The sequence below is a fragment of the Nyctereutes procyonoides genome, unplaced genomic scaffold (assembly GCF_905146905.1).
Source record: "Nyctereutes procyonoides isolate TBG_1078 unplaced genomic scaffold, NYPRO_anot_genome, whole genome shotgun sequence".
Classification (NCBI taxonomy): Eukaryota; Metazoa; Chordata; class Mammalia; order Carnivora; family Canidae; genus Nyctereutes; species Nyctereutes procyonoides.
Window position 1 is genome coordinate 48,236,923 of NW_026575046.1, and position 21,741 is coordinate 48,258,663.

Genomic DNA, 21,741 nt, shown 5'->3' on the forward strand with positions numbered 1-21,741 from the left:
TTATTTACCTGAGGCCAAGGAGGCTCCACTTTGGGGGTTGGTTTGGCCTTGCCTCTGACCTTGGGAAAGCAATAGCACATCAGGCAATGCCCTCCAGATCCCAGAAGCAAATGGCTTGAGCAGTCCCTGCCGCCCCACCACGGCTGCACCCCCATCGTCCACCACATGCTCTTGCCCATCAGTAGGCAACAGCAGTGAGGTTCAAGACATCTTAAATGTGTGACATTTTTCATCTTTAGGCACAGAGCTAAGAATATGTGGGAAATGCCCAGTGAATACAAGGACATTTTCCCTTAGTTTCTGGACACTGTAATTCAAAGAATCAGGATGCACTAGGATCCAGACAGAGGAGTCACCCCTATTGTTCCAGCAGCTCACCTAGGCTTCGGTTCTTTGATTCCCAAACTCGAGCCCAAAATGCCAGGGCAGAAAGCTATGCCTCACCTCTTTAGCTAAATAAAGTCCATAGACACTGCATCTTCACAATGAAGCTTGAAACCAGTCAAGCATTTTTATTAAAAAAAAAAAAAAAAAAGAGAAAGTCTAATGGTATATAGTCTATACATGCTACAGCTAATTGTTCACCACCCCTCCCCCCTCACATTATATATCCTCATCTTTTTGTGTGTGTTAACAGGAAACAAACAAAACACCACCAGAATTTGTCAGTTTGCCAAGAGGGTATGAGGAGTGCTATGATTTTCAGTGATCTCCAGGGTCACTCTATGAGTAGACATGAGGAGGTGAGGCAATGCTGTCAGAGCCCCACCGTTCCTGGAGGGATGCACAAAATTTTCTGGTGACTTGGTGGTGCTCTGAAGCAGGAAATGTGGGGACAGCTAAGGTGACCATAGTTTATCATCTCCCCTGTATACGAGTGAAAGGGGCACTAGTAACAGTTACGTGGACACAAAGGCAGAGACAGGCACACACTGGGATAAAATATGGACACCTTACTTGCATCAGAATTGCTTATTGCTGTAACAAGCCTGATTTTGCGGCGGGGGGGGGGGGGGGCGCGGGGCGGACCGCCTTTTGTACATTTATAGACCTGAAAGTGAAGGGTGCTGGCTGTGGCACTGGCTCTGGCCTCTTCAAGGACAAGAGTTGAGTCACTTGTCCTGATTGACGCTGGGAGGCCTCCTTTGGAGTAGAGATGGGAAGGAGGGAATGCTGAAGCATGGTGAGGGCCTGGGTAACTTGGCAGGGTAGCACCAGAAACCAGTCATTGCCCCACGGAGCTGGATGTTCAAGTCTGTGGGAAGGGTCCCTGGCACGTGGTCCATAAACAGGTGGAAGACCATGGGGCCTCTGGGTTTTAGCTCCGCAGATCTGGGACTGTCACAGGCTGTGGCCCATCCAAATGTCCGAACCTTAGCCAAGTTAGGAGTAATTCTTCCAGGCTAATGGAGGGCATCCTACACCCTCAGGCCTCAATGCAAACCAACTTCCCACTCCTCCGGGCCACAAAGTTTGACATTAGGTAATCTTTGGTCTATCATAGGGTATGGCTGGTTTGCAAAAGCTCTGGCCTGGATAACTAAGGGGGGTGGGGTGGGGGATGGACAGGACTGCCAGGCATGGCACAGGCTCTTATGCACCCACGGCCACTGTACAAAGAGAAGGGCAAAACCTCCCAGGGAGCAGCCTGACCCAACACTTACAGACTTGGGCATGATGAAAGAATGGGAGCCAAGCCACGAATGTTCCTGTTCTTGATGATGTTGAGTCACCAGCTCTTTGAGGGCAGGAGCAACTTCTTTATCCCACTCATTGCTTTGTACTCGATACAGGCTGTATAAATACTGGACTGTCCATGCCTTGGCCTAAGGACCTTCTGAAACCTGGGGCAATTTGGCACCTGCCCTTTCATGCTGCAAGTTTGTCTTCCTACACTCCACCTGGTAATGCGATCCCCAGTGGGCTCAGAAACATCTTAAGGCCAAAAGCTTTGCCTAAGAAACTGGCTACATGGGGAGGTGTTGTGGTGGAGGCTTAAAACGACTATTAGAAACTCACTATGGGCTCTAGCAATTCCTCAGTGAGGTAGGGCATTAAAAGTGGTTCAAGCCAGGCCCCAGCTCCCCCCTCTCAGCCTGGGACAATGGCATAAAGTCACCCACCAAACAGAGATTTTGAGTGAACATTTTGTGAAGGCCTGTTTTGCCAAGCAGTGATCCTAAAACTCAGATTTTCCAAAGATTTGGTGGCACTATGAGCTGTGGTTTTTACATGCCCGCCTTTTTTTTTTTTTTCATGTCTGCCTTTTGGGCTAGCATTTGGCCTGTGACCAACTGCCACGTGTGATCATGGGATGAAGAGAGTAGAAACCTAAATTATGTGGGAGGGTCACCTGTTGCCCTGGAAGGGCCATGCACATTTTGCTAACATCGGAAGAGGAAAAGCCATGGGCACTGGGGAGAAGGCACCCCTGGATTCAAGTCTCAGCTTGGTCATGATCTGGATGAAACCAGGCATTCGATTTCACCCCATGTACCTCAACCACCTCTTCACAGCTCGGGGCTGGTCCTATGCACCTTATAGGATTGTCTTGAGAGTTAAGAGGGAGTTTAAGCACCAGTGACCTGCCTGGAGCTTGGCACAGAGTTCTAACTGTGGTCTTGGGCATTTGCTGCGAGTGTAAACTCAGGGGAGTTTTGCATATGCTGTATCAATTGCTCACAGAATGGTGGCCACAGGGCTGGATGCTGTAAAGCTAAGTCCTCAGGCAAGGACAGCTAGGGGGAGCCCCCGGCCACCAGGTCCCCCTACTTCCAGTTGCCTGTATAAGTGCCCACCACTGTGGCACATGGAGCCGGAGAGGGGTGTCCTCAGGCCATAGAAGTGTCCTGAGCAAAGAACGGTGAACAGAGAGAAACGTGGTTTCAGTACCTTCAGTTCACGTCAGAATAATAATAAAAATAATAAAAATAATAAAAATGCAAGTTCTTTCATTTGCAGGAACACTTTTGCCCACAGAAAGGTGGAAGTAGTCCACTCCCACCCGGCTGACCTTCAGCACGAGGGAATGAGGCCAAAGATAAACCCTTTGGGTGGAAGCAGCAAAAAACCCCATGCTCTGAGCCAGGCATGGAGCCACGTGTATCCTGGTCTTACCCAGCGCCAAGCACGGGCGCTCACAAAACACTTGAAAAGGTCAAAGAAAGCAGAGAGAAAATCAGAGAAAAAAAGGCTGAGTTCTGTCTTTTGAAATGTAGTCAAATCCTGCATAACAGCTTCATAAAAGCTGTTTCAGCCAAAGTGGGTCAAAAACTCTGGAAAACATGCTATGGGCTTCGTTCCAAGTGAGGGTACCTCAAAGATGTGGGTGGCCCTCTCCCAGCCTCCCTTCTTCCCGGACTGCTATCCTCCGCTACGGTTCTGGGCACAGGGCCATGGGGCAAGTGTACGCTGCCAGGAGCCCCTCGGGGCCCTGCCCCCAAAATCCTTGGGGATGGGGCTTACACGCTGCCTGAGGGAAGGAATAAAGATGCTACTGTGAATCAGAGAACACTCCTTCTCCTGTAGAAGCATCCAGAGTCCATGTGGCCTTGGGGGGAAGGGAGAGCAGAGAAGGGCCATTTACACAGAAATCTTTGGCACTGCAGGCAGACAGTGGGTGTCCCCAGAAAAGCTGGCCCTGCGGTCCCCAAAGCATCACAGCAGGTAAACACTGAGTTGGAGATCTCTGAGCTGGATCCTCTTCCGCAGGGTGGGGTGGGCTGACGAGGGGGTCTGCCCTCTTACCCACCAGGGCAGCCTGGTCCACGGGCAAGAACTCTGGGCCGGGAGCCAGAAACCCGGGGTTCTGATTCTAATTCTGCAATGTTGCTGTGCCTCTACCTGCCTTAGTGAACACATCTGTCCAAATGGAAGAGAGATGACAGGAAGAGTGCTTGTATAAAACAGAGAGAAGTACTCTGCGAATCCCAGAGAGGAGCAGGAAGCAGCAGCAAAGAGGGCTGGGAGGCCTCTGCCTGTGGCAATCCAGCTGCTGGTCCTTGGCCATCCATGACCCCCCCCCCCCCCCCCCCGGCCAACAGGCTGTCATGCGAGACCACCTCAGCTCCACAAGCTTTATCTCCCAGAGGGGGCCCCAGCACAGCAGCAGGAAATGGGGCCCTGTGGCAACCGCCAGAGCCCCGGGCATTCCCCTGCCATGGAGGAGGAGCTGTGGAGGGTGCGGGCAGCCTCCAGTGTCAGCTGCACCAGGTCGGAGGGGTGGTGGGTGTGGGAGCAGCCACTAACGCCCCCTCACCCACACCACAAGCAAGCCACTTGGCCACCTGCTTCTGGCAGTTAGCTTCTTCCTGTGCCCCTGCCTGATGAGCCTCCTACGGGCACAGGTATCGAAGTCGAGCCAGTTCAATTCAAATCCTCTTTCCTCTTCTTCCTAGCTAGTGTGCCCTTGGCACGTTGAGTTTGAGGTTCTTTGTCCATAAAATAGACATAATTACACAGGAGAGGATTGATTTGAGGGATAAAACAGGAATGTAAAGGGCCAAGGACAGAGCCTGGCACCTACTAGCTACTCAGCAATGGGATGCTCATGAGGGACATGGATTGTGAGTGGCTCCTTTCTTTCTTTCTTTTTTTTTTTTTCTTTTTTGAGTGGCTCCTTTCAAACAAACTTTGAGGTTCTCGCTCTGTGGAGATGAAAGTGGAATGGCCCAAGGTGGGGTGGAGGTTCCTATTTAAAAAGCCCTGCGCAGGTAAATGAAGCACCCCTTTAGGATCTGTCAGGGTTCCAAAACAGACGATGGGAGGCAGAATGGCTCAGTGGACCTTCTGGCCCACTCTTGGGGCAGTTGAGACGCTCATGGGCCCAGAGCCTCGAGGAGGACATCTCCCTACGACTGGCGGTAGAGCCAACTTCCAGGGGATGGAGTTCTTTCTGGTACCAACAAGCATTTTGGAAACTCAGGAAATCAAGTCACTGGACTTTGAGAAACGTGGAGAGGCTGGAGCCAGCCATCAGGCTGGGTGGGGTGCTGGCAGTGAGACTATTTCTGCAGTTTCCAGACAATGGGTTCTGGTCTTGGAGAGTCATGGTCCTGCTGCAGGGCAGCCTACAGAGGGTGGCAGTGCCACTGGCCTTAAGGCAGGGATGCTGACTTGGAGAGGAAGCAGGAGGTTGGCCTCTGGGCTGCCAGGGGATGCTGTGATGGGAGGGAAGAAACCATAGTATTCCAGACTCTTCCTTCCTTCGAAGCTGCATGAAGGATGATAAATTAAGAAGCATATTAAATACGTGGGTAAGCCAGCAGGGATGTGCGGGACCTCCAGGCAGGGAAGGAGGCTATGGCTTCTTTTTGAGATAGTTGGAAGGGATCCACCCTTCCCAGGAAGGCGCCCCGCTCAGCACTTGGCAGAACCACCAGCCACTGCTGCTCTTTTCCCGGACCTCGAACACCGTCCCTTCCTGGAAGCTGCTGGTGTCTTTGTCTCCTTCAAAGTTGGCCACTGCCACGTATAAAGAGTCCTTCGAGCCGTCAGCACTGGGGAAGGGGGCGGCAGCTACTTTCTCCCTGTTTTCTCCTATTTTGCCCACCATCCACGGTCCCAGACCACCTTTGCCTCGCATGTCATCGTGGCTGCCTGAGGAGTTGGAAAGAAAAGGTTTGGCTTTAGGAGGGACCAGCAGGGCCCGGCCTGGAGCAGGAGCTGCCTTGCCTTCACTCGCTTCCCGCTGTGGCCCTCTGACCTCCGGGAGGGGCCTGGAAGATGAGGTTTTTTTGGGGGGTGGTGGTCTTCGGGGCAGGACCACGGGTCGCTGCGGGGAAGCCTCTTGGAGAGGGGTGGGCACATTCTTAGGCACAGGATCTGCGGTCTTGACGGGCTTCGGAGGGGCTCTGCAGGGCACCTCCTTTGGGCTGAGCCCGTCCTGTTTGCCCGTCCTGTCCTGGGTGCGGCCAGGCCCTTCACCCGGGAGGAAGCTCCGGCTGCAGGCCACATCTTGGCTGCCCTCTCCATCCAGTAAGGGCTTCTCTTGGGACTTGGCAGGTCTCAGCTTACTCCTGAGGTTGCAGATGTCCACTTGGTCTTCGCCCTGAGGTGGTTCTGTCCTGGGGGAAGGAGCTGGTTTGGGCCTAACCTGAGGTTTGGATTTCAAGAAGGGATTCTGAGGAATCCCTTCTGGCTTCTCTTCTGGCAGATCAGCTTTGGATTTGGAGATGGGTCGGAGGTTGGGCTTCTTCACTTCTTTGGCCAATACCTTGTGGCCACACTCCAGCCCCATCTCATTTTTCAGCTGGAGCAACTTGCCTTTGTCAGGTTTGGGCTCTGACCTCCTGCCATCCCGGGCTGGGGGTGTGTGTTTGGCTGGAATCATTGGCAAAATCATGCCTGGAGGTTTGGGTGAGGAGCCTCTGAGCTGCTCCATCCTCTGCCGCTCCCTCTCCTGCAGCTCCCCTTCCGACTTGATGATAGATTCTTTCCGGGGGGGGAGGCTGGGTTTCTCCTCCAGGTCAGGGCTTGAGATCTCTTCGTAGCCAGCACATGAGGACATGTCAGAAGACGCCTTCCTCGGGACCTCCTTGCCTCCCTTCCAGTCCTTGGACCATGGCATCCCGGAGTCCATGGCACCATGTGGTGCATCTGGCAGGGGCCGGGAGGGGCCGATGGCTTCGCTGCCCATGTTGTTCTCCATGGCTGCTGCATCCCCCAGATGGAGCTGGGTCATCTCGTTGGGCAAGGGAGCCAGGAAGTTGGGCCTTGAGGCATTGCTGGTCTTCTTATACTTGTCAATGAAGGTTGCTGGGGCCCATCCTTCCTTATCTTCGATCTGAATGTACCACCAGCCACTCAAGTTCTTTTCTATCACCTGGAGAGGAAGACAGAGGAGAGCACTTAGTAGGTAAGGTCTTGAGGACAGCAGAGGAGAATACTCTGGGAGAACCCACATGTAACTAGATTCTAGAAGCAGGGAATTTTCACTCAGCAGATTCCCAAACAATGGCTGTGGTGGACCACTTATGGAGATTTTACTGGGTATCAGAAACATCTTACATGGGGGTAGGTTCTTGACTAATTTCGGATATCCCCCAAAGCAGTCCTGGGGATGTGGATTTGGGTACATGTAATTAATTTGAGAGGTGATTTCAGGAAGTGCAAGTGAGGAAATGGGAAAAGAGAGAGCCAGTTATGACATTATTGTTCTGGGTTACTGGGGCATAATCTGCCAGGGGCCCTTTGACACCATGCAGACTCATCCCAACTGGGGGATGGCGACATTTTATCTCCAGATTCCTAGTCCCTGGCCCCCTTGGGTCATCAATCCCTTGGCCTTTCTGGGCAGGTGCCCTCAGGCAGGTGTAGGAGGTGGGAAGCTGGGGGATACAGGGACCTGTGTGCAGCTAGAGGTCAATTCAGGTGGCTCGGGGTATAGGGGTACAGGCTGCCAGCACTGTCTGCCACATTTCTAAAGCAGTACAAGGCAAAACCCACATAGCCAAATTAGCCTTGATTGTTGCTTTTTTGGTTGAGCACCAGATGAAGCTGTTGGCTGGTGTTCACAGTCCATGCAGTATAAAAAATGCATACCCTTAAATGTGGGAATTACATTCAGCTTGTGTTTAGATAGAGGGGAACCTCTGCTGATGAAGGTAAAAGAAACTTTCATCTTATCTCCTTCTCCCTTTGGGATACACACCCATTGACTGGAACAGTGGGTGGAATCACCCATGAAATTTAAGATCTTTGGTTTCCTGTCTCCTCTTTGTTCAGTACTATGGCTGAATTGACTGGTGTGTCTGTTGCATGTTATGGGCTGAACTGTGTCCCCTTCAAATTCATATGTTGAAGCCCTAAGTCCTACATCTTAGCATGTGACTGTGACTGTATGTGGAGACAGAATCTTTTAAGAGATAATTAAATTAAAATGAGGTCATAGGTGTGAGCTCTGATCTAACATGACCCGTGTGCTTATGAGAGGAGATTAGGGCACAGAGAACATACAGAATGAGGGACAACCATGTGTAAACACAGCAAGAAGACAGCTGTCTCTAAGCCAAGGCGAAAGGCCTCTCGAGAAACCAAGCCTGCTGACACTTTGATCTTGGGCTTCTGGCCTCCCAAAGTGTGAGGAACCAAATCTGTTGTTTACACCCCCCAGCCTGAGACATTTTGTGATGGCATCACAAACAAATACACTAGATTCCCTAGCAGGCCCCAGGTGTAGGAGACCTGATTAATGCCTGTAACTGCCTTATGAGATGAGGATTATCATCCCATTTTACAGATGCAGAACCGAGCCTCAGGATACCTGACGACCTGGAGAGGGTCATGTGAAAGTTAACGATGGAGGCAGGAATTAAAGGCAGGTTGGTGGGTTCTAGAGTCCGTGCCTTTACCACTTCTCAACCATGCCTGGAAAAGGGAAAGAGCCCTGCTTGAGGTAGTTTTGAAAGCGCCAGGGGACAAGGGGGGTTACGGGTGCAGTCCTGCCCACCGCACTCCTCTGCCCAGCCCAGCCCAGTTAGAGAGGAATGGTGGTTACAGACCCCTCAGGAGGCAGAGGCTGGGCTCTGGGGCCTGCATAGGAATCCAGTGTATTAGTTTGTTTATTGCCTGTATGGCCCTGCACAAGCCGCATGCCTTAGATTCTACAGCATGAGATGGGGAGGATGGCGAGAACAATAACACCCACTTGCAGGATTTTTCACAATGACCACATAAGCTAATGTAGACAATAGCCCTCGGTATATGCTGAAAAGTAAATGTTCCCTATTATGAAATTACAGTGGAGATCATTAACAAAGCAGGATGCGTGTGACAGGTGTATACTTAAGGAGTCCAACTGGTTTCCCAGAAAGGGTACTGATAAATGCAAGCCCTTTATGTGACAGGGAGCAGTGTCTGACCAACACTCGGTAGCTCTGGTAACAATTAAAATTGATTCTGGGCATACAAATCACCGTTGGCACATCCACGAATTCAAAAATTCTAAGTGTGTATGTGAGAAAATGAAAATAGGACAATAATCACAGTGAAATATATGAATGAGGATTCGTTAAGCTTACGCTCTGTGTGAAGTACTATGGCAGAAACTCTAAACATTTGTGCTCCTGATCACGATTTATGGGAGTGTTCATTTACTAGAGAGAAGCCAAGAGCTATTACAAATAAAAGCAAATGCCAGATCAGAAGAACGGAGGGGAAAGGAAAGTGTCTGGGTTTTAAAACCAGAGAGACCTGGGTTCAAATTACAGCTCCACCATTTATTAGCTATATAATCTTGGGTACTTGACTTATCCTCTCTTTGTCTCAGGTACATCTGTGAAATGGGCTGAGACTACCAACCTCTTAGGACTTCTGTGAAGCCTAGTTATCAAATAGGTATGGTACCTGGCACAGAGGGTATCTATTGCATCATCATCATCATCATCATCATCATCATCATCATCAATCATCAGTAACACATGTTTTGAACATGTATAGACCAGGTAGGGAACTACGATGTTCTTAGTAGCTCCACTGCTAGACCACCGTGGCTCCATTAATGAACTCTGAAGGCTTAGATGAGATTGAAATGAACCAGGAAGCAAAAGTGGAAAATATTAGCAAGTACAGAATTGCTCATGAGAAAAGAATACTTGGTTAAGCCAAAAACTTTAGTGGCAGGGCGCCTGGGTGGCTTAGTTGGTTAAGTGTCTGCCTTCAGCTCAGGTCATGATCCTGGGATCCTGAAATTGAGCCTCACGTGGTCATCAGGCTCCCTGCTTCTCCCTCTGCCAATTCTTTTGCCACCTGCCCTGCTTGTTTTTTCTCACTCTAGCTCTCTCTCAAATAAATAAATAAGCAAAATCTTAAAAAAAAAAACCCAAACTTTAGTGGTAATGACTTCCTACTTGGGTCCCTCAAGCTACCACTGGCAGAAACATGCTGACATCATGGAACAATAAGCAGAGAAGTTTCAAGGCTGAATTATATCTGCGCTTTCTGGAAAAGAATGTTGGGTATGTGAGCTTTTTATTGGATCAGCTTTAGCAAAGAGAGATAGGATAAAGCCAGAAATTAAAAACAAAACAAAACAAAAAAACAACCCAACAAGGAGACTGGTTCTAGTTAAACTGGAAATGGGGCCAGGAGAGAGGCTCCCAACACCCCCAGAAAGCCCCAGGGACCCATGAACTCTTTGCTGCACGCAGAGTCAGCCCTCAGCTTCAGCGCATCGTCCACCATCCCGAGCTGCCCCTTGGCTGATTTCAGAACATTCTGAGCCAGGGAGTGGTGGTGCCTATCGGCAAATGTTCAGATTGCCAGTATGCTTGAACAATGGTGTGTGTTTGTACAAAATGCTGGAAACTCATTGTCTTAAAGGAGGTGATTTTATCATGTTTTTATCAGTGCTCTGAGGAAAAAAGAACCAAACCTTTATACTATGTAACTTAGACTTCCAATTCCAACATGAGAGAAGGAGTAAATAGCAGCTTCCTCTTTATGCAACAAAGCCATGGAAATAAATAAATACAAAGCCAAGCTCAGAAGGAGGAGAGGGGAAGTCAGTGGAATGGGAATTATGAGGACTCACAGATGGATAGAAGCAGCAGAGGGTAGCTGTGGCTCAGGACTGCGGCAGGGGTACCTGCTACAAAAGGTAGGAGAGGGCTAAGGGCTGCCAGACTTCCAAGGTGGTGGAACGGGGGAACAGGGAGGTGCAAGACCAAGTGACAGGGAATTAAGAGATACCATTACTGAGAAGTAGCCAGGCTGGTTGGCCTCTTCTGCCCCTTATCCCATCCTTACAAGGCAGGTAGAATAAAGAAGGCGACTGTTCACAAGTGGAAGCAGTGAATGTGGGAGCTTGGCTTTGAGATACCCAACACTGTTCAGTGGCTGGCTCAGAAGTCCCCCACCTTGTGCTGAAACCAATGGCAGGTGTCTGGCCCCTGGTGTACCTACCCCAGCCAGGCCGCTTGACCATCTGCTTCCTTGTCTTGTGCAGCCCAAGGCAAGTACTAACACCATGAGAAGAAACAAAATGAACACCAACACCACAGGAAAGGGGGCACAACTGAGAAGAGATATGGGCTATAATAATAATAGAACCTTAAACTCAACATGTTTACTATCCTTAGAGAGAGATGTGGAAGGGCATCATGTTCCTAAAAGAACAGGCAATGCTGAAATAAGAACAGGAGACCAGGAAAAAGAATCAGTAAAGAGCTCTCGGATATGAAAATTACAATGCTGAAATAAAACCAGAGAAGAGCTGAATTGTTAAAGAACAAATGAATGAGCTAGAAGGTGAAGCGGAATGCTCTAGGAATGCAGCACACAGGGATGAAGATATAAAATGTGAAAGAAAAGTTAAGAAATGTGGAGAATAGGTCCTGAAGGTCACAGAGAAGTATACTAACTGCCCCAGGAGGAAAGAATAGAGAGAGTGGAGAGGATGCAATATTTAAAAAGGTAGAAGTGAGGAATTCTCTGGGAAGATCTCCTGAGGCCTGGATTGAAAAGGCCCACCACCTGCTGAGCAGAATAAAAATAAAGTCACACCTACACACACTTTAGTGAAATTCCAGGATATTAAAGATAATGAGGAACTCTTGAGAGAATCAGATAAATGACAGATAATGAACAAGAGGACAAGAATTAGGTAGGTAGGAGCTTCTGACCAGAAGCATTAGATGTGAGAAGAGGACAGAGTGATCTGTTCAAAATGCTGAGGGAACAGGACTTTCAATCTGGAGTACAAAATCCAAATAGTCCTTGAAGAAGGAGAGGAAAACCACACTCACGTCTCATGATGTCAAGAAAGCATGTACAGGGGTGCCTGGGTGGCTCAGTTGGCTAACATCTGCCTTTGGCTCAGGTCATAATCCCAGAGTCCTGGGATTGAGCCCCATGTTGGGCTCCCTGCTCAGCGGGGAGTCTGCATCTCCTTCTCCCTCTGCCTGCCACTAAATCTGCTTATGTTCTCTCTCTCTCAAATAAATAAAATCTTAAAAAAGAAAAGAAAAGAAAAGAAAGAAAGCATACATAGAAGTGAGGGACTGCCTTCAGCTAAAGATTGAGACATATGGTCCTAGAGAAGCCATGCAGGGCAGGGAAGGGAAATCAGTATGAATCAGGGGAGGCTTCCCAGAGGAAGCAGGGATTTGAAGAATGAGTTGGATTTTGAGATGCCAAGTTCAGTTAAAAAAATGACCTTGCATGACTTCTATGAGAAGGCAGGTGGAGCTCTAGGAGCTGGGTTAAAGCAAGGTCATTCCTTGCTTTAAGAGAGAGCAAGAGAGCTGGAGAAAGTCCAGCTTGACCAGCAGGGATGACAGAAAAGCAATGGGAACAGGCTTTGTTTGGAGAAAGCCTTGGATGTGAAAAAATGTTAAGAAGAAGGCACAGGTTTCAGGTGAAAATTGGATATATAAGTTTTACAGCAGCAAAATGGAGACCCTGGACATAGAATGATCTTGTAGCACAAGCAAGATGCCTTGAGAGTTCTCTCTGTAGATCTGAAGTTGGGAAGAAATGAAAAAAAATGAATGAGTGAAAAAATGAATGAAAAAAATGGGTAGGAGAAATAGCTAAGAAGCCTTTTAGAACTCTGTAGGTAGGGCAGTCCTGGTGGTTCAGCGGTTTAGCACTGCCTTCAGCCCAGGGTGTGATCCTGGAGATCCAGGATTGAGTCCCACATCTGGCTCCCTGCATGGGGCCTGCTTCTCCCTCTGCCTGTGTCTCTGCCTCTATCTCTCTGTGTGTCTCTCGTGAATAAGTGGACTAAAATCTTAAAAAAAAAAAAAAAAAAAAAAGAACTTTGTGGGTATTTGTTTTCCCCTCAGTCTGTCTACCTAGATTGGGATTTGCATTTTATAAAAATTAGTTTGAGAGACTAGCTGAGCTTTATTTATTTATTTTTAAAAGATTTTTAATTTATTAATGAGCGACACAGAGAGAGAGAGAGTGGCAGAGACACAGGCAGAGGGAGAAGCAGGCTCCATGCAGGGAGCCTGACATGGGACTCGATCCCAGGTCTCCAGGATCAGGCCCCAGGCTGAAGGCAGTGCTAAACTGCTGAGCCACTCGGGGCCACCCACTAGTTCAGCTTTAAATATCCCTGCAGAGAGCCCTCCTTCAATGGGTTGAAAGACATTTGGCTTGAGGACAAGCTTCTGGAGAGGCCTGGGCAAAATCAATGGTGCTGAGGCCCAGGACACATATGTAGGAAGCTACCTTCCACTGAGCTGACTGGGCACCTGCTCCAGGGCGCGAGAGGAAAGAGAGAGAGGCAGGAGGTGTTCAGACTGGAGGGAAAACAGTAGGTGCTTTGCAGATCTCCTAGAGAGTGATTAAAGACCCCCAGGGCACACCTCACTTATGCACTGACTTAATTAAAAGTCAGAAATTTACTTTCTTTGCTCTAGTCATCCACCTATTCATTCCTACAACAATGGCTTACCGAGCACCTACTGTGGACTAGCCTCGATGCCAGGGCTATGGGCAAGAATGAAAAAGACACCCCTACTCAGGGTTAAGCAGGAGGCTAGTGGGGAGATAGATTTTCATTGGTTCAACATTTCTTGGGGATCCTTGGGTGGCTCGGTGGTTTGGTGCCTGCCTCCAGCCCAGGGTGTGGTCCTGGAGTCCTGGGATTGAATCCCGCGTCGGGCTCCCTGCGTGGAGCCTGCTTCTCCCTCTGCCTGTGTCTCTGCCTCTCTCTCTCTCTGCCTCATGAATAAATAAATAAATTCTTAAAAAACAAAACAAAACATTTCTTGCAGACCTACCATGTGCCAAGCACTGTGCTAGATATAAGGATATAGGAGTGAAAAACAGTTATGGTCTATACCCTCCCAAATGTCCAGCAGATAAATAACAATAGCATGTTAACATCCTTGGTTCAAATCTGGAGATAGGCATGGGTTCAAATCCTGGCTTTGTCATGTTTTAGCTGTGTGATTTTGGACAGTACCTTTCTTCCTGAGCCAGAGCTTCCTCATCTGAAAAAATGCAGATTGTTAATGGTCCTGCCTCACAAGAGTAAAGGATTAAGAGAAAGACTGTATGTGAAGTGCTTAGTTCAGTGTCTGGCACCTAACTGCTCCACCATTATTTACAGGCTCTCAAGGAAACATGGGAAACAGCTCAAGCTCTAACTTCACAAGGAAAGAAAAGAAACGGAAGGAGGAGAAAGGATTTATGTTGGCCTTTGTGCAGGAACAGAGCAGACAAGCAATAGAGTGGGAAGAAAAAGGAGAGAGAGAAGCAAGAAGTGATGTAGGTGGTGATAAAAACAGAATACAACGCAGTCACAAAAGATCACACAGTGTATGATTCCACTTATATGAAATGTCCCAAACAGGCAAAGCTATAGAGACAGGAAGCAGATTAGTGGTTGCCAGGGCTGGGGGCAGGGGGTACTGGGAGGGATTGGGAGGAAACAGAAAGTGGAAGCAAATGTGTACAGAGTTCCTTTTTTTGGGTGATAGAAACGTTCTAATGTTCTGAATGTGGTGATGGATGCATAACTCTGTAAATGTACTAGGAAATATTGGGTTGCATGCTTTAAATCAATGAATTGTATGGTATGGATTATATCTCAACAAAACTGTCACAAGGAAGGGAAGCAAGAAAGAAAAAGGAAGTCAGAAAGATGAAAAGAGGGAGGGAAGGAAGTAAGAAGAAGGAAGAGAAAGGAAGGAAGAAAGGAAGAGGAAGGGAGGGAGGAGGGAGGAAGGAGGGAGAAGTAGGTGAGAGGAAAGAAATGAGAGAAGCGGGAAGTGGTGTGATGGCTCAATAATCACAAGTAGGCAGAGGGACACCAGGTCCACTCACCTCGACCTTCAGACCCGCCTGGAAGCTGATGCCATCAGGGATGGTTGTCTGGAATTCGGCAATGGTGTAATACTCTTCCTCCACTTGGGGTGGAACGGGAGGCTTGGGCAGGTGGAGACCTCGAGGCTGGCACAATTAAACACAGTGTTAAGTCCAGTCTGTTACCACTGGCTGAAGGGGGTAGGCGCTAAGGGACTGGGGCACACATTCACCCATGAGGGGCGCTGGTGGACCCATTTTGGATTCTGAGAGGGCAAAACAGAGAGGATGGCTCAGATTGTCATCTCCCAGATGGGTCATGGGCCCGTCAGCTAGAGCAAGGAGAAGAAACATGGCACATTTACCTACAGGTATGAAAATCTAGGGCGGGACAATAGCCTCTGAACTCAAGAGGTAGCGAGGGGGATGGAAAGAACACAGATCTGCAGGGCAGACCCATCTGGGTTGGAAATACTGCTCATGTATGCTGTGTGCCCTTGGGCAAATCACTTCCCCTTCTCGAGCCTCAGTTTTATCTCCTGTAAAATGGGGATCCACCGGATGGGTCACTGTAAGCATTCAATAAATTAATGTCATGAAGCACCCAGCACGTTGCACGGCACCCAATGGGTGCTCAATAAATGGGAGAAGGCTCATTTTTCAAAGTATTGGTTAGAGAGTTACCTGAAGAATTAAAAACAGAGTTTGATAGTAAATTACCAGAATGGCACCACAAAGCATATTTGCGCCTCGTCCTGGCTTTGGTTTCAGATTACCTTCTTTGAGAAGACTGATCTAAGGTAAAGCAAAGTGGGCTCAAGAAGCAGAGAGCACGTCCTGAGACCCAGCTGTCACAAGGCCATAGGGAACTTGCCTCACCCCCCATGACCCTAGTCTTTTACTCCTTGCTGGGAGTACAGCCTGTACTTGTACAGCCTGTTTGACGAGGCAGCTGTGTGGAAAGGAAAGACAGCATCTCTGGAAAAGGCAAGGTGGCCGGCTAGGGCCAGTTTCAGGTCGGGGGCTGGCTTCCCGGCAGCCAGGGTCCACTTACTATGGTCATATCCCGGCGAGGAGGTGGCCTCTGCCTCATCTTGGGCGATCCTATAAAGAGACGAGAGCTTATTGCACATACGAGCAGAACTCTACAGAGGAAATTCCTGAGGGGGACCCGAGGACAGATCTGTTCTGTCCTGCAGAGGATCATGCATCACGCTCGGGGCAGGCATTAGTGAACCACTGAGACCCTTCTTGTGGGAAAGAACAGCCCGACTGGGAAGGGGCTGCTCAGACTTGGCTCAGGATTCTCAGGACTGCCTGTGGGCCGGAGAGACTGGAAGCTTTCCAGGGAGGCCAAAAAGGGTAGGCTCCAGTACAACACAGCATGGGTTGCCACCAGTCATCTGACTCTGATCCACAGGCCCCATCTGCAGAAGGGGGATAATGTCTGCCTCTCAGGGGCAGTGGCAGAGATGAAAGTTGACAGTACATACCAGGCTCTTGGCACCTGGAGGGCGTGCAATATTAAGCAACACACAAACAGAACCTAACAAACTGGGGCTGATGATAGCAGGGGTTTTTACTCTGGAATTGGGCTGCTCTTGCTCTGGGTCTCAGGGTCAAGAGGATGACTGCAGTGGTCCAGCCTCCTGGCTCAAGGTGGAACATGGGTCGCCCCTCGAGCTGGCTCAGCAGAGGTCCACATAGGGGACTTGTTTGGAGTTGGGATGTGGAGAGTGCTGCTAATCTCTTAAATACCCATCTCCTCCATCTTCTGTTAGAAATAAATAGTGACAGAGTTTTAGGCAGACACTTAGCTGCTTACATAAAGACTGCATTTCTCAAACTCCCTTGCAGCTAGGTATTGCCACGTGACTAAGTTCTGGCTGGTGGGACGTGACACAGTGCAGTGTGTAGCTTCTGGGTCAAGTCCTCTACTTCGCTCTGCCTTCTTCATTGGCTGGACTAGTGGGGTGCCATTTGGACCAGAAAGATGAGGGCAACACAAGAGACAGACTCTTGACTGCATAGAGCTGCCATAGCAGCCCCAGACATAGAGCTGGACCGCTTTTGAGAAAGAAACAAACATCTCAATTATTTAAGCCCCTGTTATTGGGCCGGGGGTGGGGGGAGCGTCTTTGCTTGAGCATCTAACCTATATCCTCACAAAGACGGGGTTTTCAGATTCTCATTTGCTCTAGTGTTAATGGGAATCCTCCTGTGCTCTTGTCTGTGACAGAAGCACAGAAAGCTGGGGCTGCCCGGAACCCCCACCATGGCATGTCAGTGTTTTCTTCTGAGAAATCAGCTGAGCAGAGGATTGAGAAATTCTTGAGTTTCAAGAATTCACTGATTTCTAGAGGTTTGCTGAGCCACGATATACAGCTGGAGAAGCCCAGCCAAGGGGAAGGCAGGGGACTTTCCTAGCATTGGGCTTCCTCCTACCCTCTGCCACCAGGACAGGGCCATGTGCCCAAGGCTGGGGTCCTGGGCATGCCGCAGACCATAATGAGGAGCCCTGCTCTCAAGTGTGTTGGGAACATAAATAGAAACAAATATATGGGAGGTGGGAGGTTTTGGAAAGTAAGATGGGTGAGGAATTGTTGTTCGAGTCAACTCAAGGTCAACTTCTTCCAGCTCAGAAATAAGGCCATGCAGAGAGGGCACGGGCATGGGCCTGGGTTCAAGTCCCAGCCCCACTGTTTATTAGCTGAGTGGCCCTGGGCAAACCACTTTACCTCCCTGGTTCCTAATCTGTAAAACAAAAGTAATTTAGCCCCTCAAAAGTTGTTATAAGGAGCCAATGAAGCTAACTATAAGATTCCCAGCACATGTAGGACTTGAGAAGTAAGAGCTATCATGATTACCATGAGATGGTGGAAAAACCATGGTCTGGAATAAGCAACCCAGGGTTTCTGTGCCTGTTCTGTCTGCAGGATGTTGGGCAGCAGGGCTGTTGTGAGGATGAGGAACAACATGTGAGGAGCTCTGAGCATGGAGCTGGCACACATAGGCATGCAGCCTCCCAGAGCTTGGTTGGGTGGTGGGGGCATCACTCACTCTGCTTGATATCGCCATCGGGCACCGGACGGCCTTCAAACCGGCCATCCCTCTGGTTGTTGAGCAGCTCCCTGTCCCGACCCACTGAGCTCTGCTGCCGGGAAAGTCCGTCCAGGTCGAGGATGCCAGTGTGGGCAGGCGAGCCGGTGCCCGGCTTCGGGGGTAAGGGCTCCCCACTACTCTTCTTCAGGTAGGAGGCTGGGGCCCAGCCCTCTTTGCCCTGGTACCTGGGAGGAGGAAGGATGTTGAAAAGGCTGCTCTGCCAGGCCTATGGGAAGAAGCTGTGCTTCTGTGCATTATACTTCAAGACCCAGATGGCAGGAATGATTGGCCAGAGGCTGGCACACCCCTCGCTGCCCTCAGCTCGGCATTCAAGGCCTTTCTAATCCAGCCTCTTCCTGCCTCCCCAGTCTCATCTCTCATAGCAACCTCTATGTCCCTCCCATCCCATAAGGCTTTTAGTCTCCCAAATGTACCACCACCTTTCACTCCCCTGGCCTCTGCTCATGATAACCCTGTGTCAGGAAAGCCCCTTCCCACTCTCCTTTCTGCTTTTCTTCCCTAGCTCTGTTTAATTAATGTCTTTTCCTCTCCAAGCCTTTCCTGAGGCTCACAGAGAATAAAGCTTGCCCTCCACAGTGCTCCACTGTCTCCTGCACATACCACCACCCCAGCACCCTATGACACAGAGACACTTGGCTATCTGTGGTGGTTCTGTGTTCCCAGTGAGCACACACACTCCTGGGGTAAAGGTGGCACTCAACTGATGTCTGTGTGGCAAGAGCCTCAGTCCCAGTGAATTGAATGAAGAAATAAAAGGACAAGTGGACAAACTACCCAGGGGCCCGGCAAAGGTGAGCAGCCACAAAGCATCTGCTACACTTGCAGTTCTGTTACAGTCATTGCAGTGATGGCAATGATGATGATAACTGGCACTTATTGGGCACCTACTGTGTGCCAGTCTGTTCTAACCACTTTATAGCTGTTGATGTATTTCATCCATCCAACCCTGGGAGGCAGCAGAAACAGATTCAGACCTAGGCAGCTGGCACCAGTCTAGTCTGCTCCTAACCTCGGTATTTCGCTGCCTCTTCCCAGCAGCTCCAGTTTCTGGCACAAAGCCTGGCAGGGGCAGGGTGGGGCTCCATCACATTGGTTAACATGTAGATTAAACATGTTCCCTTCAGAGGGGAATGAAGCCAGTCGGGGGCTGGTTCCAGGGCTTTCTAAGAATCAGCACGGTGACCAAGACCCTGACAGATAGCTCACTGAATTCCACAGGGATTCAGTGAGTGAGATGATCACTTCATTCTCTGCACAACAGAGCTCAGTGAAATAGCATGACTGGAGGGGCCCATCCGGACCAGAGGAGCGCTGGAGCCCACCTGCACCAGCTCAGGAGAGTCTGCTGTGTATGTCTCTTCCAAACTCCAGTTACTGACATGGCAACGGATGGCCTGAAATCACCCAGGGAGAGTATTTATACTATGCAAACTGGCAAACACCACAACTCAAGGGCAGTTTTCCCTCAGAGAACTAGATGTTAACTGTTTACAAGCACCTCACTGGTCTGGCCCACAAAACAGGTATCCACACCTTAGGGGACAGTTGAATAAACCCAAATGGCTAGAGATGACATACAGCAAATCTCTTGCCAAGAATCACTTTACGAACTAAATGGCACTGTGTTTCAATGACAAAAAGCTCCTTTATAACTGGAAGCCAATTTATAGGAAATCGAAATCTGCAGTCTATATCTCTTGATCTTAAAATACCCTCGGAGCAGGGAGTAAATCTTGTCTGAACTGGAAAATGTCATGCTACATCCAATCCAGGACCTCAGCACAAGACAGTTTACTGTCTTCAGTCAGAGCCATGCGCAGAGCAACACATGCAGACGTGAGTGGGGTACAAGTTTAAATCTTAGCTCTGTCTCTTGCCAGCTCCAGTTGAACCTTCAGATGATAGCACCCCTCACTGACCTCCTACTGCAGTCTCATGAGGGGCCCAGTTAAGCCACTCCTGAATTCTAGAGCCACTAAGTTTTGGGATAATTTGTGATACAGCTTATACCATATATACTCAAGATACGTTAGGTGTCACTGCCACTACTCCTGCTTCAAACCTCAGTTCCCCAGTCCCCTCTCAAGAAGCCTTCCTGACCTCTGGGCCAAGGAGCCCCTCTTCTATGCTCCAGATCCCCACACACCAGCCTGCCCTAGAACAGAGTCTGACTTCCTTGCCTGCTGGCAGGAACTACTGTATCTTTCTCATTGTTGACTCCCCAACTCCCAGAATAGGGCCTGGCCTGGAAAATACTCCTGGTGTGTATTGCTGAGTGAATGAATAAAGTGCCACAGGCTTGGGCCCCATATGAGTGGCTCTAATGCCCTGCTTCACATGGCTGCACAGACACCAGGTCCCCGAGACCTTAGGCTTCTTTCCTTGCCCTAATTTCTTATGGCCACAGTCTGCCTACTAGGATAACCAAGAAGGGGCTCCCAGGACTTTCATTCCCCAAAATGGGAAACTGCCAGGCAGGCCAGAATGAGTTGGCTACCTATATACTCATGATGTGTTGATTTCACTCTATAGGTGAAAGAGTTGGGACAAAGAGTTTGAAAGCTGGTCTCCTGCTTTTTACTATTGGATTCTGTGAGAGGAGGGCACATGATCAGCTCCAGGATGAGCTGCAGTCCCTCTGGTATTCTGCCATCATCCTGGTCTCTGAGCAGGGCTGGAGTGGGAAATCACCCACACAGAACAGCACAGCTTCTCCTTACGAGAAACACATGGAGGTGGAAACCAGTCTTGCTCAATGAGGTTACTACCATCTGTGTGTTTGGAGGTTTTGCTTATTAGGGATTTTTTAAAATTTTATTTTTTTAAAGATTTTATTTATTTATTCATAACACACACACACACACACAGAGGCAGAGACATAGGCAGAGGGAGAAGCAGGCTCCATGCAGGGAGCCTGACGGGGGACTCGATCCAGGGTCTCCAGGATCACACCCCAGGCGGAAGGTGGCGCTAAACCGCTGGGCCACCAGGGCTGCCCTTATTAGAGATTTTTAGAGAAGGACCTGGATAGGGTGGGAGGCCAAAGGGCACTGAAGAGAAGCATCCTTTTATGGCTTAGGTTAAAACCTTACACTATCCATCTGTAATCACTTAGACCTCTAGGCACCCAGAGACCGTGTGACTTGAAGCCCACCCAGCTGCAGCAGGTACCTGATCTTCCACCAGCCTTCCAGGTTCTTCTGGATGACCTCCACCACGGCCCCTCTCTCTAGATTCATTTCATCCTGGTCACGAGCTGTGTACGGGTAGATGACTGTGTACTTCTCCTCTGCAGGAACAAAGGGATGCTGGGTTAAGTCAAGGATAAGGGAGAGTCCTGGGATGCTGATTGCTGAGGCTGTGATCCATGAGATGCCCTTACCCATCAGAGGGAAAGATTTCCTTTAGAAATTTCTGGGGATGGGATCCCTGGGTAGCGCAGCGGTTTGGCGCCTGCCTTTGGCCCAGGGCGCGATCCTGGAGGCCTGGGATCGAATCCCATGTCGGGCTCCCTGCATGGAGCCTGCTTCTCCCTCTGCCTGTGTCTCTGCCTCTCTCTCTCTCTCTGTGTGTGTGTGACTATCATGAATAAAAATAAAATCTTTAAAAAAAAAAAAAAGAAATTTCTGGGGACCCCATAGGCCTTCATTTAGCTTTGGATGACCCTTGGAAGCAGGAACAGGACATAGGACAAAGGTCAGGTCCCAATACCTCTGAAATCCCTCAGTGTCACACATTTGTCCTCATCTTCCTCAAAGCTGTGCTTCAAGGTCACCTTCCTTGACCTTTATGCAGTATTCAGACCCATGGCATCCTCGTCCCCCTTACCTAGGTTTATTTTTTGCCCCATACCAGGAATTG

At 49.4% G+C, this 21,741-nt stretch overlaps 1 protein-coding gene across 1 annotated transcript in view; it reads right to left on the reverse strand.

The window, feature by feature from the left end:
* Positions 1-4,027: 4,027 nt before the first annotated feature.
* SH3PXD2B (SH3 and PX domains 2B) overlaps positions 4,028-21,741 on the reverse strand; it is a 96,355-nt gene continuing 78,641 nt past the window's right edge. Inside the window, exons 9-13 of the mRNA XM_055325235.1 lie at positions 21,052-21,169; positions 17,818-18,044; positions 15,812-15,861; positions 14,779-14,904; positions 4,028-6,823 (exon numbers count right to left, since the gene is read on the reverse strand). Coding sequence (XP_055181210.1) covers positions 5,300-6,823; positions 14,779-14,904; positions 15,812-15,861; positions 17,818-18,044; positions 21,052-21,169 — 2,045 coding nt within the window. The 3' untranslated portion in view covers positions 4,028-5,299. The remainder of the gene's footprint in view (positions 6,824-14,778; positions 14,905-15,811; positions 15,862-17,817; positions 18,045-21,051; positions 21,170-21,741) is intronic.